This window comes from Macaca mulatta, chromosome 9, assembly GCF_049350105.2.
Source record: "Macaca mulatta isolate MMU2019108-1 chromosome 9, T2T-MMU8v2.0, whole genome shotgun sequence".
Classification (NCBI taxonomy): domain Eukaryota; kingdom Metazoa; phylum Chordata; class Mammalia; order Primates; family Cercopithecidae; genus Macaca; species Macaca mulatta.
Window position 1 is genome coordinate 59838379 of NC_133414.1, and position 15367 is coordinate 59853745.

A 15367-nucleotide genomic window follows, 5' to 3' on the forward strand; every position below is an offset into this window, starting at 1 on the left:
ATGTTTAGCTGAATAGCCTGGGACCTTCAACTGTTCCCTGGAGGTGCCCCACCTCCATGTCCTCTCCCCAGGAGACATTTAGAGGGGTCATACTCATAGAAAAGGGCCAGGGCACTACACAGAAGATGCAGACAACATCGGTAATTTTCACAAACAACATGTTCTCATAAATCTCACCACTGTCCTACTAAACACAATGGCAGAAATAGTGGTTTTGCTGGGCAACCCCTGTGAGTGAAATATCAATTCAGAAGCTGAAGGACATATCAACCAAGGTCTATCCTGTGAGGCCACACTGGTTCAGCTTTTGTGCTGATTAGAAATGCTGATGAACAATTAGCTAAATTAATACACTTTGACATGGCAAGACAAATCTATTAGTATTTAATCAATGTCATCTTTGATAGATTAAAGCTGGGGATATTCTGAATTTTTTCATAAATTAATGGACAGCTTTGTGTTTCTTGGCTTGGCTCAGGTGCCAACTCCTGGAGCCAGAGCAAGTTAGGTGTTCCTCAGAGCTATCTATTAAATTACTCAACATGTGGGATTGTAATTGTCTTTCTTCTCTGTTAGATTTTAACTCCTTGAATGCAGAGACCAGATCTTATTGTCATGGTACCATCAGCACCCATCAAAGTGCCTGGCACAGTGCAAATGTTTGTAAAAAGGAGGGAGGAAAGAAGAAAGGAAGAGAGAGAAGGGGAGAGGGAGGGAAACAAAGAAGGGAGAAAGAGAAGGAGGGAGTGAGGAAGGAAGGAGGCATACATGACCTCCCTCAGAAGCAAATGGAAAGAGGAAAACATCACTGGCTAGTGAGTTGGGCTTCACTGGATGGAGACTCTCTGCTTGTGTTCTCTGGAGGCATTATCCGCTTCAGGAACACAGGCCCATTGCTGTAAGGGAGTGAGGTGTCCTTCTAGCTGACTTGCTGGGAGCAAGTCTTTATGTGTTCAGTTCTACCCACAGTCTTGCCAATATCGGTTCTAAGGAAGAAGATTGCTTCCCCAAAATGAGTTCCCCAAAGTAATATTTTCTCCTGTGGGGACATAGTTACTATAAGTGTGGTTCTTATTGAATGGAGGGACTCTTCCTTTGTTAGATAATTCTTTTCCTCGGGTCCTGAGAATTGCAAAATGAGTTATTCCTTCTCATGTTTTAGTGAGATGAAAACAAAGTGGAGAGGATGCTTGAGGTGATTTGGAGCCAGGGTCAAAATGCAACTTTGTTCTTGTCTCTTGCACCCAGTGAGTGACTCATGTGAACCAGATTTTGGGATAGTGGTTTGCCTGCACTCCTGGCTGGTTGCCTGGCTGGCAACAGGTGTGGCCAAATTGAATGGCATTGGCTGGGGGGAAAGGAGGGGGCATTGTGTGGTATTTTCACAATGAAAATCAGGTGTGGCTGCACTTGTTGGGAAAACAAAAAGATATAAAATCTCGAATCCAAATCATGACCTGAACTGTGCTCAAAGCCCCTGTATTTGTGTGAGTCTGGGACTTGGTTTACTGAATGCCTCCTCATCCTTCCAGTGTGGAAACGGTGCCTTTGCCAACAGGACAAGGACGATGCATCTTGCATGGTCCCCTGCGCCCTGGGCAGCACAGTCCTGGCAGCTGCTGAGGTTTCTAAACAAAGAGGGAAGCACGTTTTGCCCCTGTGTTTCCAGTAGAACAAGCATTAAGAGGCTTCTGTAGAAGCCATGGTGTGGAAACCTATCAGGACCCTGGGTGCTGGTTTTGCTTCCTAGCCGGCTGCCTGCCAGAGGGCACCTGCTCTTAAGATCGAGCAAGGACCCCTCCCCAACCACGGAAATACACGAAAATCTTGGCTTCTTTCAAGGGAAATTCCAGGCACCTAGCTAGCCCTGAGAAGCAAAAGAGCAACTTGATAAGCAGGAAGGTAATAGTAACCTAAAACAACAGCCAAGGAAGCCAGAGTCCTGGGGTGTTTGGTTCGCTCTGGAAATTAAAGAGAACATCTGAACTCGTGACTCTGAGATGTTTTTCAGAAACCTAGACCCCCACCAAACGGATCCACTAGCACAGAGACCTCAGAGAAGAGGGAGCTGAGGACTGAACTCTGAGAACGGCTCTTTGTTCTAAATTTCTTCCTGGGGGACCTGGGGGAAGTCCCACCCACAAGCTAGAGCTAACATTCCTTATTGCTAACCCAAATTTTAAAACAAAGCTTCTCTTCCTTAACCAATTGCAATTCAGAAAATGTTTGATTCCATCCTATGACCCATAAGTCCCTGGTTCAAGATATCCTGCCTTTTTACGCCAAACCAAGGTGTACCCTCCATGCGTTGATTTACAATTTCATCTACTTCGGCTTTCCTGAAAATTTCCCTTGCCATTAAAAAATTCATGCTTGCAAGCCACGGGGGAGGTCAGGTTTTAAGCGTGAGCTACCTGATTCTCCTTGCTTGGTGCCCTGCAAATAAACACCTGCCTTTCTCCCACTGCAAACCTCAGTGTGGATTTTGGCTTTACTGTGCTGGGCCAGTGGACCTGTTTCGTTAGGTAAAACTCAAACTCTTGAGTGAATCCCGACACTTCCCTCCAAATCCCCAAAGGTCAGGAACCGACAGGGGGTGAGGGGGTGAACACACTTTCTTTTTAAGTGGAGGGCACAGGTACTGGTCACTAAATTGGGGCAGTCAGGACCTACTGGAGGGCCTGGCCCTGCAAAGGCATGGACAGGTGTTGGAGGGACAAGGTGGGACACCAGACTGTGGTAGACAGGGAGGTGGCTCTGTCAGTCCTGACCCCCACTGCCCACAGAAGGAAGACAGGAGTCCAGGGACACAACCGTATCTGCAAACTTGTTTCACTTTTTAAAAAGTGGGCCTTTTCTTGATCAGAAAATAGCTTTCAGAGGCAAGTTTCTCCCTGTGAAGGAAACCCATTCTATGCAAATGATCATTTCTGCAAAATTGCCCTGCGCTGGTCCTTAGCCAGTTTGCCTGAGGTGACCTGAAATGGCTGCTGAGTCTGAGCTGGGGGCCTCAGGGGTTTGCTCATCAAGGAGCCTACAAGTGAGTGGGCGGATGCAGGTGCAGAGGGACCCTTGGGACCAGGTGGTGCCCTTGCCACACCCACCTGGTTGGCAGGGCCAGGGAAGAGCAGGGCAGGCCAGGAGAGGGAGGAAGGAAGGGATGGAGAAGGGCTGGAGTAGAGTGCACCTGGGAACTGGCACGGAGGGGACTGGGCCAAGCAAGCAGCGCCCCTCCATCAGAGGAGAGACAGGGAGCCCTTCGGGTGGGATCCCTACTGCCTTCTGGATTTTACGGATCTAAAAAGGCCATGTGTTGACGATCGTGTGTGTGTGTGTGTGTGTGTGTGTGTGTTTGTGTGTATGTGTGTGCGTGTGCATGTGTCTGCATATGTGTGTGTGTGTGCTGCTTGTTTTGGGAGAGGGGGAAGTAAGCTCCTCTGGGTTCATCTGGGGGTGGGGCTCAGCCTGCGGTAACTCAAGAAATGCCTTCTGTGGCAAAGTCCTCTAGGTCGTCGGTGGAGATGATGCCCAGGCCTGGAGCTTCTGCATCCTCCTCTTCTGGGCTCTGGGGAGGCCCATGGGGGCGCTGGCCTGCAGAGTGCGGGGTGCAGTCACCATGAGGCCCTGAGGCCAGCTGTAGTCCAGACTCGTGGACACTCTGGGGCCTGGCACGGGCCGTGGAGGCACGAGGGCCTTGCCTGAGGAAGGTGGGTGCGGAGAGCTGAGAGGAGCAGCGCAGTGGCATCAAGGCCGTCACAGGCACTGGCTGGAAGCCGGGGTACAGCACATAGGGAGCGGCCAGGGCATCTGGTGGGGTCGGCTCTGGGGAGGCCCCCTCGGAGGACGGGATGGAGACCTTGACGTACTTGCCCGTCTCTGGGTCATAGAAGGTCTTGATTTTCACCTGGAGTGGCAAGTCGAAGACAAAGTACTCCCCGGACTGCGGATCCTGGAGGACCTTCTGGGTGGCGGGGTAGGCAGGCAGGGGTGTGAGGGACTGGGGGCCTCCGGGCTGCCTCCCGACAGGCTCCGAGAAGCCGGACACGGAGTGGCGGTGCACGGGAGGGGGCAGGGAACGGACCACAGGGAAACTGTGTCGGAGCCTCTCTCTGGGGCACAGTGGCCTTTGCTGTGTCTGCTCCAAGTCCTCTGGGCAGGGTTTTCCCTCTTGTGACTCGCCGTGCTTCTCCTGAGCCTGGTCGGTCTTCCTCCTCTTACTTGCCAGCTTCTTTGCCCGCCGCAGGGCTTTCTCTGTTTTGGGTGGGACTGCAGGTGGCTTGCTTGCTGCCCTCTCTAGCTGTGCAGGAAGCTCAAGTCTCCCAGGGGTGCCTGCTGGGTTGGTAGCCACATCCAGCAATGAACCTCTTGGAGAGAGGGTTCGGAGGTCTTCTGCCGACAGCTCAAGTAGGGGGTCAGAGCCACCCTCCCACACGAGGGCGTGGGTCAGGTCCTCCCTCCTGGTGACCCTGGCAGGACTGGAGCTGGCCCAGGGGCTGGCTTGAGGAGGCTCCTCGGGCAGCAGCTCTGGTCCTCCAGGGGCCTGGGAAGGCTCCTCCCACATGCTGCTGGCAGCAGGGGAGCAGGCACTGCTCTCCCCCGGGGAGCTGGGGTTAGGGGAATTTGCCATTTCACCGGGGACCAGTCTTCTGCCAGGGGGCCCTGCTCTGGGTGTGGACAAAAAGTGACTCTTGAAACCTGGTGTCTGCTCTTCCCAACAGGTTTCAGGCTGCCATGGGGGTGACTGGTCTTCTGTGTCGCCCTCGGGTAAAGTGATGGTGGGAATGTGCCGTGGGGCCACTGGCTTCCCTGAGTCTGCAGAGCTGCTCTTGCAATTGCTTGCCATGAGGCCATGTGCAGCATCTGGTGGTGGCTTCACCCTGTCCCCCTCTCCCACCAGAGGCATAGATGGGAAATTCCCCTTTGGGGCTGGCTGAGAGGCCTCCATCCTGGCCATGCTGGACCCCTGCCTGGGGTCCTCCATGACCTCGTTGGCCATGCACTTCACACGTGTGCTCGGCGTGTTAGTGGGTGTCGATGTACCAAGAATGTCCTGGTTTTCGGGGGCACAGAAACCAGGATCCTCACCCCATTCTGGCCTTGGCAATTCCTCCTCTTTGTGGCCACTGCTGAGGGAGTCCTCCGAGGACATGGTCCTCAGGAGAGGCAGCATGATAGGTTTAATTACAGGGGTGGCTCTGAGGGTGTTGTCTTTAATGGTAAACAGTATGTGCCTGTTTGAAGCAGAATATGGTGAGGGAGTAAGGTCTTTGGCCTGTGAAAAGGTCGTACTCTTATTTTCCCCAATCCAAGAGCCTCTGAAATTAGCTTCCTCTGCCGATGCCTTCCTGGTTCTTCCTCCAGGCACACTTTCCCCTTCTCTTTGCAATGCTTCCCCCTGGCTGCCGTCTTCCAGGCGTGCGTGCCCATTGCTTAAGGCGCAGTACTGCGGCTCATCCTTCCCCACCACGTTCTCCTTCTCATCCTTCTGACTGTCACCTGCACTCACATCCTTCCTCCTGTCTTCCCGCTGGTTCTCAGTAAACCACGTCTTCTGCTGATCATCAAATGAGGCAAAGGATTGATCTGAAGAGCTGGTGCTGAATTTGGCCTTACCCTTGAGGCTTGGCATAAAATCGGATTGGCTGTCACTGTAAAACACATCTTCCTCCTCAGGAGAGAGGGGCCCTGGGGATAATTTCTGGTTCAAGTGTGTGTTCTGAAGTCCTGCCTCCCTCTCAGGTTCTGTCTCTTGGGACACAGATCTGGAGAGCTCATTCTCTAGCTGGTGAGTCTTCGTTTTCTCTGTAGCCCTTCCAGGCTCAGGATCCCTACTGCAAAGCCTGAGGGATAGGTGCTTCCTGGGGCGGTGTTCCCTGGAGTCTGGACACCAGCCGGATCTGGCAGGACCCATCTCCAACTCGCCTTCCACCTCGTCATTCTCATAACTGCTCCTCTCAGCAGCCTCCCCGTTAACATAGAAGGGAACTTTGGTGATAGTCGAAGCTGCGCTAAGAGTTAGATAGCTGTCTGCAGAGGGCTCACTGGGGTCAGCTGTAGGCACCTTCTGGGGATTGATGTGTGATGCAGTGGGGTCATCAGCGGGTCTCTCCTTAGAAAGCTCGTTTGGAGGGCTTTCCTCAAGCCCATTGGGTAGGATGACACCGTTGCTCACAGGTTCTTGCTTTCCATCAACCTTACCTCTAGTTTTCTCATCAAGCCCTTTCAAGAGAGGTGAGGAACTGTATGTGCTCTTAACACGCTTCCGCACGTCCTTGAGGTTAAACAGCAGGCTAGGGGCTTTGGACTTGTAGCTGTCTCGAGACTGACATTCACTGGGCTCCTTCTCTTGGTATCCGTTTAGCTGTCCCGGGGGTGATGGGGTTTGCTCTGCCGGCTGGCTCTCTGCTGAATCCAGGGTGTGCTTGCTGGGTATGATGGGGGTCAGGAGCTTACTGATGTTAAAGGGGGGATCATAATGTTCATTGGGTTCCACAGGCAGGTCAAGAGCATCATTTTCTGGAAACTGTCCCTGGGGGTTGTGTTTTGTATACAAAGGGGGGCCTCTCCTTTTGGTCTGTGTCTTTTCTTCCGAGGTATCTTGTAGACTTTCTTTCCCTTTTTTGCCAGTCTTTGGCTTCCTCCATGGGGGCTGGGCTGGCTTCTCTTGAGAATCAGGCTGTGAGCTGGGAGCTTTTCCTTCCACAGCAAATACCTGGGATCCTGGATCCCTGCACCCCCAGGGTACGGATGTGGACAGAGCCCCTGCTGTGAGTCTGTTCTCTTCCTGACTGCGGCAGGCCTGAACCTGGCAGGGAGAGACTGTGCACTCAGGAGGACGGGGTTCACTTAGCAAGGTCGTGTCCCCATAGTGCTTGGGAGCTTTGCTTTCTGGGACGGTTCCAGCCACGTCCTTTCTCTCCAGCAGCTTTGGTTGGTGGGCATTCCATGACTCAAAAGCACTATTTTCACTGTGCAGAAAGGTGCCTTTGCCTCTCCCAGGCTCACCCGTGGCTGGCTTGTGGTGTGGAGAGGGGAATTTTGACTCAGATGAGGTGGCCGTGTCGTCGGCTGCCGGGAGGAAGCTGCTGGAGCTGTGACAGGCCATTTCTGGGTTCTTGGAGGACTCCTGTTCTCCGTGCTTCCTGCCTGGCTGGTGGCTGTTCTGATGGGTGTTGGAAACTTCAGCGGGCACCCTCCTGACTGTCAGAAATGCAGAATCAAAGCAGAAATTGACACTGCTTTCTGGAAGAGGAGCGAATTTGGGGGGATTTTTCAGAGCCGGAGGCTTGCTGGTAGTGGGCCTGCTCTCACAACGTTGGCTCTCAGTCCTGTCGAAAGATTTAATTAGTGTTGATACTTTGGAGACTGGCTTGTTGCTGCTCCTTAGGCCGGAAACTGGCACCTCCAGTCTCCTCTGGACTGGCGTTGGTGGGGGGCTGGTTTTGGGGTACTTTTCCTCTCCCTGAACGTACTTGGGTAGCTGTCGGAAGGTGGCTGCCCAGCCTGAATGTTCCGTGCCCTGTGATGGTAACTGGCTCCAAATGCCACTTTTCCTCTGGGTGTGGCTCACTGTTCTCTGGTGAAAAGTCCCAAATACCTGTCGGGTGATATCTGGGGACACGGCCAGATAGGAGTCATGGAAGGATGTATCCTCTGAGATGCACAAGCTCCGGAATGCCCGGTCTGTGAGGCTGCTCACTTCCCTGTCTGCATCATCCAACACGCTGCCGATGCTGGAGGAGTCACTGAACCCGTCTGTGCACTTCTTGTTTCCCTGCATCATCTGTCGGCTCCAAGAAAGCTGTCCTCGTCAGCCGGCAGGTGTCTCTGGTGATGATTCTGGCAAGTTTAGGTGTTTCCCTCTTCCCACAAAACTGGAGCTTCTCATTCACAGATGCAATTGCAAAGTGGGGAATTTTTGTTTTTTTCTCTGCAAAAGAAAAAGATGCAGGGTGTGAACAGGGTATACAGCTCTACGCAAGAATATGTGCTGGTCCAGGTGGAAAATGGTGCCTGTGAGGGTTAATTTTATGTGTCAACTTGGCTAGCTTGCTATACGTCTAGACTGTAGACCAGTCTAGCTGTTTCTGTGAAGGTATTTTTAAGATGTGATTAACACTAAAATCAGTAGACTTTAAGTAAAGCAGTTTATCTTCTATAAGTCAGGTGGTCCTCATTTAATTAGTTGAAGGCTCTAAGAGTAAAAAGGCTGAGTTCACAAGCAACACAAACAAAAATAGACAAGTGGGATTACATCAAGTCAAAAGCTTCTGCAGAGCAAGGGAAACAATTACAAAAATGAAAAAGTATTCTACGGAATGGAAGAAAATGTTTTCAAACTGCATATCTGATAAAGGCTCCAGGAGATTGGGAGTAGCATCCCGGCATAGGCTCAAAGCCGCTGGGCTGTCAGTAATGTTTGTCTTTCATCCTGGAAGCCAGGCTTCATTGGGGTCTGTTGTTTCCATGTCTTGACCACAGCACTCTGGTAAGTTAGCAATGCTGATTCATCGGCTGATTGACTTGTTTCTGTGAAAGACAGAACTAAGCTGGAGAAAGGATGGGACCTGAGTTCTAGTGGACTGAATGAGCTTATGAGGAGCTAATGACCTGCTCTGGGAAGGCCTCTCTGCACATGCTCTTCAGTCCTACCTTGAAAGGCAGGCTGCTGGCTCCCTGGAAAGTACATGCTCATGACAGCATATGCTTTTTAGAAGGCTGCATACAAGGGGAGAGCATCAGCCCGCGTGATGAGTAGGGGAGACTCTGAGGGCTGGCCAAGCTCACGCCTTCCCCAGTAGAAGACACACGCTCGGTCTTCAGACTCCCATGCAGTTAGCATGGCCAGAGGACATGGCTGTGATCACAGGGATGGAAGCAGCCAGCAGTCTGTGAAAGTTCCTGCCTCTCTAATCAAAGGAGCAATTCCTGTTGTCTCCGCTCTGTCAGTGCTCTTCTTCCTGCCTTGAATGCAGACAAGAAGCCAGAAACTGCTTGATTTCTTTGCTGGGGCTGCTGTAACAAACGATGGCTTAAACATTGAAAATGTATTGCCACACAGTTCTGGAGGCTGGAAGTCCAAAATCGAGGTGTCGCAGGGTTGGTTCCTTTTGAGGGCTGTAAGGAAGAATTGATCCTAGCATTTCTCGTTGGCTTTAGGACACACGTCTTCTCCCTGTGTCTTCACATCATCTTCCCTCTATGCTTGTCTCTCTGTCCACAGTTTTCCTTTTTCAAACTTTTAAAAATTTTCTAATTATTAAAAAAATGTTTTTCATTCTGTCACCCAGGCTGGAGTGTAGTGGTGTAATCATAACTTACTGCAGCCTCGACATTTTGGACTCAAGTGATCTTCCTGCCTCGGCCTACCAAGCAGCTGGGACTACAGGTACACTACACCCTACCTGGCTAATTTTTCTATTTTTTGTTTAAATGGGGTTTCACCATGTTGCTCTGGCTTGTCTTGAACTCCCAGGCTCAAGTAATTGGCCCATCTTGGCCTCCCAAAGTGTTGGGATTACAGTCATAAGCCACTGCGCCCTGCCCAAATTTTCCCTTTTCATAAGGACACCAGTCATACTGGATTAGGGCCCACCTTAATAACCTTGTCTTAACTAAGTACAATACATCTGTAACAGCCTTATTTCCAAAAGGTCATACTCTGAGGTAATGAGAGTTATGATTTTTTTTAGGGGGGCCATGATTCAACCGTAACATTGAATTCACTTTGCAGCCCTGAGAGACAAGCAATGGCCACTGAAGGCCAACCTGCAGAGGATGGCAGGGTGGACAGGTGAGGAGCCCAGGTCCTGGCCAGCACTGCTAAGCTGTGAGCCCATGGCAGCACCATCCCACATGAATTTATGTTATTGAGGCTGGTGTGGGGTTTGATGGAACCTGAGTGGCATTGACCACTATGAGTCAGGTTTTCTGTACCCTGAGATCCTATCAAAACAGTCCGGAGTCTCCTGATGTCCTAAATGCTGGGATTCTGATCTTGGCAATGGCTGAACTCAGTAATATTGGGGGTTTCTACACTTTGAATGAAAATAAGATAGTTTACATTAAGATGAAAATAGGTTAGTTGGAGACCTAAATTTAGAAGCTTAGATAGAGTCAACCAAGCCTCTAACCAATTAAACACACCCTCGTATTAGTAGGTATTTGCTATTTGGTTTTTGAATACTCAGCTTGCATCCTCTGAGAAAAAGCACTTGATACTTTGTGGGAAATTTCCTCACCCCTTGGTCTTTGTGGGGCTGAAAGTCAAGGTGCCTGCAGAGGCTCCCCAGGGCCAATAGCAGGTGTGAGACCGAGGACAAGCCCATGGATTGTAGCAGTTCTCCTGGAGCCACACAAGGATGGAAGCATGCTCAGGCTTCCTTGCTGGTGGTAGAGCTTTCACTATGCTTAAGGACATACCTGACCCCTGACGTTTCCTAGCCTGGAACTTTAGCTGTCACCTTGAGTCTACAAGACCTCCATTTTTCTTTTAATACATATGCATTTCTACCTCATTTGTTCAGTTTCTGCTTCTGTTGCTTGTGGTTGAAGAACCCTACCTGATCCTGGGTTTACATCCTCATTCCAAACAGTGGTGAAGGATGTTCATGGATTTTTCAGAGCATTCAGAAAATAACTACATTGCTTCTGCCTCAAGGAAAAGAGAGACTCCCTTCCCACCTTGCTAGCTTTATTCAGATAATTTCTTCAATTCTGATTTGATATACCTGGGGTCAGACGGGACAGTCAGAAACTTGACCTCATTCTCCCCCCACCCCCAGCCCCCATTGTACCTTTCAGCATAATGGCCAAAAACAAAAGGTGTTTCTAGATGCCTGCTCTTGGATTAGTTCCATACCTGTTACAGTACTGGAAGCTGCAGGTGCCTGCTGTGCTGAGTTCAGGATGTGTAGTTTTAAAACATCTTTTTATGCTTATATTTGGTGTCATCACTGCCCATCTAGAAAGAAGAAAAATAATTTCAGTGGAACCCAACTGACCAAAGGGCCAAGCACAAGTTCAGTGGAAAAAGTATCTTTTATTTTATTTTTTTGAGACAAGGTCTTGCTCTATTGCCCAGGCTGGAGTGCAGTGATGTAATTTTGGCCCATTGCAACTTCTACCTCCTGGGTTCAAGCAATTCTTGTGCCTCAGCCACCCAAGTAACTGGGATTACAGGTGTGCAACACCATGCCCAGCTAAGTTTTGTATTTTTAGTAGAGACAGGGTTTCACCATATTGGCCAGGCTGGCCTCGAACTCCTGACCTCAAGTGATCTTCCTGCCTTGGCCTCCCAAAGTTCTGGGATTACAGGAGTGAACCATCACACCTGACCCAAAGTATCTTTAAATGACAGTTATACAACAATGTAATTGGCCTTCAAAAATGAAAAAGAATCCATACTTGAGCTCAACAAAATTCCAAAAATAGGCATATTTGACCATAAGGTCAATTTATATCCCTCCTAATATCCATTAATTTGTCCATGGTCCAAGACATTTTTAGAAACCTGTTTTAAGCTTTTCAGTTTTCTAATATGATTGACCCAGTTGTGAATTATTTTTTGCTAATAAAATCTGACCTAAGGCCCTTTTCCCACTGAACTGATAAGTTGGGTTTTGCAGCAAAGAGAACTGGAGCAGTGAAAGTCAAGTCCACTCAGCAAGTGGCAGCATAGTGTTGGATTCATTGTTGGCAGAAGGCTTGAGACTTCTGACAGCTAAAAGAACCAAAAAGCTGCCCAGGAGGATTTTCAGAATGCTCAGAATGAAGAGTGAACTAATTAAAATAAATCCACTCTGCACATTTTAAATGCGGACCTTTGGGGTTTCCGTAAGACCTTTCCCAGCTTGTAGCTCCTGGATATTAATCTAGTTCAAGGTAGTTTATTAATAATATTAATAATCATAATAGCTTGAATTTGTGGCATCTATTTCTTTGGAGAATCACAGAGGTGCTCTGTGTCTACCACCATACGGCAAGGCCCTATCCCTGACTTCCCAGGCTGGCTTAGATGGGCCTCCTTCATGTTCCCAAAGCATACTGGGTTTACCTTTTCCAAAGCTCAGCCGTGTTGTCACTTCATACATCATGACCCATATGTTTCAGGAACTGATGATCGCTGCTTTCTCTCCTCAACTAGAAAGGAAGTTCCTTGAACCAAGGAAGGGAGTCTTGTATACCTTTGTATACTGAGCTCAATAAATAGAAGCTAAATCACTGTTTGTGGTAATGCTCTGAATTGGGTTATCTTTATTCTGATTTTTTTTTTCCTGGAGGGCAAACTGAGGCACAGAAAAGAAGGGAAAAGATAATATGAACTTTGTTGAGAAAGACTCCTGGTCTTGGGTCTTATGGTCTTCCAAAAAATTCAGATCGATCCATTTGCATCTCTAAATAATAAGGCCACTCCCCTGCCTGAAGCTCCACTGAGATCTGACTTAGGGATGAGGATGAAACCCATCTGGTGTCACACACTGGTGAGATGGAGGTGCAGAACGACATAGTGGCATTTATTTTGTGAATGGTTAGGACACCCCTCACCCTGTGCTTAGGCTTTCCCCCTAGGCAGTTGCCTCATGGACTCACTGACATTGCTGCTGGAATGAATTTTCCAGATGCCAGTGGAAAAACTCTCTTGCTCACCACTTTGAACCATTTGATGGAAGCCACTCTGAACTGGCGAAAATTCTTGCTGGTAGAGCACTTTGCCAGTGAAAGGGTGTGTTCCCTTCAGGCAGCATGATGGAGGATACAGTGCACATGGCAGGGCCATGTTCTAAACAAGGTCTTGGAACCTCGTCATGAATGCATAGAAATAAACATCAATATTTAATCATGACCTGGTCAATTCCTATTTATGTCTGTGGCCTTCAAAGACTGTTCTCTTAAATGCTTCTTATCTCCCCCCTCCATTATTTCCTTACCTGTCTCACTCGGCCTTTAGTGTCTGGCCCCCACTCCTCCCTGATGGATCTTCTGATGGCACTTTTGCTCCTCATCTGACTGAACTTCTAGACTGCAATCTAGCCTAATGGCCACCGTCTACTTGAGATACTCTCTCACTTTGACTCTTTCCTTCTCCCCTCCCTGTCTGGATGTTTAGTCTCTTCCTCTCCTTGACTGCTGGATTTCCTCTGCTCCCAGTCCTGGAGCCTCTTCTCTCCTCACTGTACAGTCTACATGCGGTGATTGTCCCCACACCATGGTCCCTGCAAGCATCCACACACTGAGGCTGCGTCCAGGCCAGGCCATTTGCCCGGCTGCAGTCCACGCCTCTGCCCACCCACCAGGCAGCTGGGTGCCCCTGTATCACAGCCCTTCCAACCCACACTTTTAAAGCAGAGTCCATGAGCCTTCTGCAAGCCCACTTTCTCCCTGGGGACCTCAGAAACCTGATGTCACTTTTGATTTCCTCCTCCTGTGCCTTCACCTATGACATCCATTTCCTAGTCCCATGAGTTTCATTTCCGAAGGTCTCTTCCTTACACACCAGTCTCCATCTCCACAGTCACTGTGTGGACCAAGCTGCTGTCTCAAATCCCCCAGCCACTGCAGCAGCCCATTCCACCAAGAGGCAGCTTTCAACACTCAAACTTGTTCATATCAACCTCTTGCTTAGAATCCCTTGATGGCTTTCCAGTTTTAAGGAATGAAGATCAATCTCCTTAACTCAGATCCTCTCTTTCCATCCACACCTTGTGCCATCTTTCCCCTCATGCTTGGCTTTCCAACCACCCTGGTCTTTTTCCAGTTTTATGCCATCCTACTTCCTGCCTCAGGGCTTCTACACATGGTGTTCCCTCTGCCTGGACTTTTTTACTTCCATCCTTTCATCATTACTGGGTTAACTCCAACATGTGCTTCAGAGCCCAGTTCACATGTCCCTTTGATGATGCAGCTTCCTCAGGCTATTCCAAGTCTGCTCATTACACCCCTTTATCATAGGCTATACCCATTATTTTGCAGCACTTACCATAATTATAACTAAGCATTTAACTGGGTGATTTGTTGTTTAATGTTTGTCCCTCCTGCTAGCCTGAGTGCTTATTGGTGGCGGGGTCCACGTTTGTGTTTCTTTTTCATGTAGCACAGTGTACAGTGCAAGCAATATCTGTTAAATAAATGAGAAAACCCTTCCACTTGTCATGATATTACTCACACTGTTGACAGGCTTAGGAGGACTTACTTTATTGACAGTCAATTATAATCCAATAATCGCAGAATTATCACAAATTTCAAATTAGTGAATTTGAATCCAAGTGGATTTTATTTACTTTTTGATTCCACATCCCTCAAATATGTAAAATTCCCCCATGGTAAGAAATGGAAACAGGTGGACAGGATTGTTCTTGGAGACTATTGACAGGCTGGCTCTGGGGAAGGCATCCCTCAGCAGCGTGGCATGTACTGTTTATGTCCGGATTGCATTTCTATCAGGGGGAGATGAAAAGAGACTTCATCGTGACTTTGCCATTTCCCAGTTGGTCTCTCACACTGCTCTCAGTGCTCTAAGTTGGGGAGTGGTTTTGATGCCTTCTGGAGGGCCAGCGTCCAGCAAACTTCCACGTAATGTTGAGTATATTACCCGGGGCTCTGTTTACAGCCACAGTGTGAATGGTCATTAAGTGATGCGTTATCTAAATTACAGGGTCAGCGGATGAAATGCTGGCTTTGCCCTCTACCTCCAGGCAACTGTGCAGGACTCAACAGCACTTCCTCCACCGACCCAGGCCAAACTTGCATCAGGTGGAGAAGGTTCTGCAAAACACCAGAGCACACTAGGGGAAACAGGATCCCCCGGCAGGAATTTAAAAATGGACTCTCCAGTTGATCCCCTGGAGAAGAGCAAAGGGTCTTCCATGCCCACTGTGAATATGCGCACGGGTGAACTGGTGGTGCCCTGCAGCCTTGGAGCCCCAAGAATTACACTTAAGGATGTGTATTTTCTTCTCCTTATTGTAGGGTCATCTTTTTGAATCAGAATACTTCAAACAAACTCAATTTGAGCATGTATCCTCATGAATCAGCTTTTCCGTGAGATGAGCACTGAAATACCCTTTGCACAGTCATTGCTAAATTCTAACTCTTCCAAAATGTTTTCTCACATGATGCTTTTTTTCCATGCCATGCCTCATGATGCTTTTATTATTGACTGGGATGTGCTGCTTTTTGCGGATACAATTCTCTCTCCCTTCTAATCCTTTACAAATGCCTATGCATGACCTTCAAGTCCCTGTTGGCAGGGGAGCTCTGCCTGCTCCCACACCCTCCTTCCTCCAGGCCTGTGGTGCCCTGTGCCAGGGAGGGGCAGGGCCCATGTGTCCTGGACCGGATTCCTCAAGTAGTAGTCCCTGTGCCTGGA

The 15367-nt window shown here is 49.1% G+C and overlaps 1 protein-coding gene across 3 annotated transcripts in view; it reads right to left on the minus strand.

The window, feature by feature from the left end:
* Positions 1–361: 361 nt before the first annotated feature.
* The window catches only part of C9H10orf71 (chromosome 9 C10orf71 homolog), a 29730-nt gene continuing 14724 nt past the window's right edge, over positions 362–15367 (minus strand). For all 3 annotated transcript variants that reach the window (XM_015147017.3, XM_002805636.4, XM_015147016.3), the window contains exons 2-3: positions 10862–10963; positions 362–7930 (exon numbers count right to left, since the gene is read on the minus strand). In XM_015147017.3, coding sequence (XP_015002503.2) covers positions 3476–7783 — 4308 coding nt within the window. In that variant the 5' untranslated portion in view covers positions 7784–7930; positions 10862–10963 and the 3' untranslated portion in view covers positions 362–3475. The remainder of the gene's footprint in view (positions 7931–10861; positions 10964–15367) is intronic.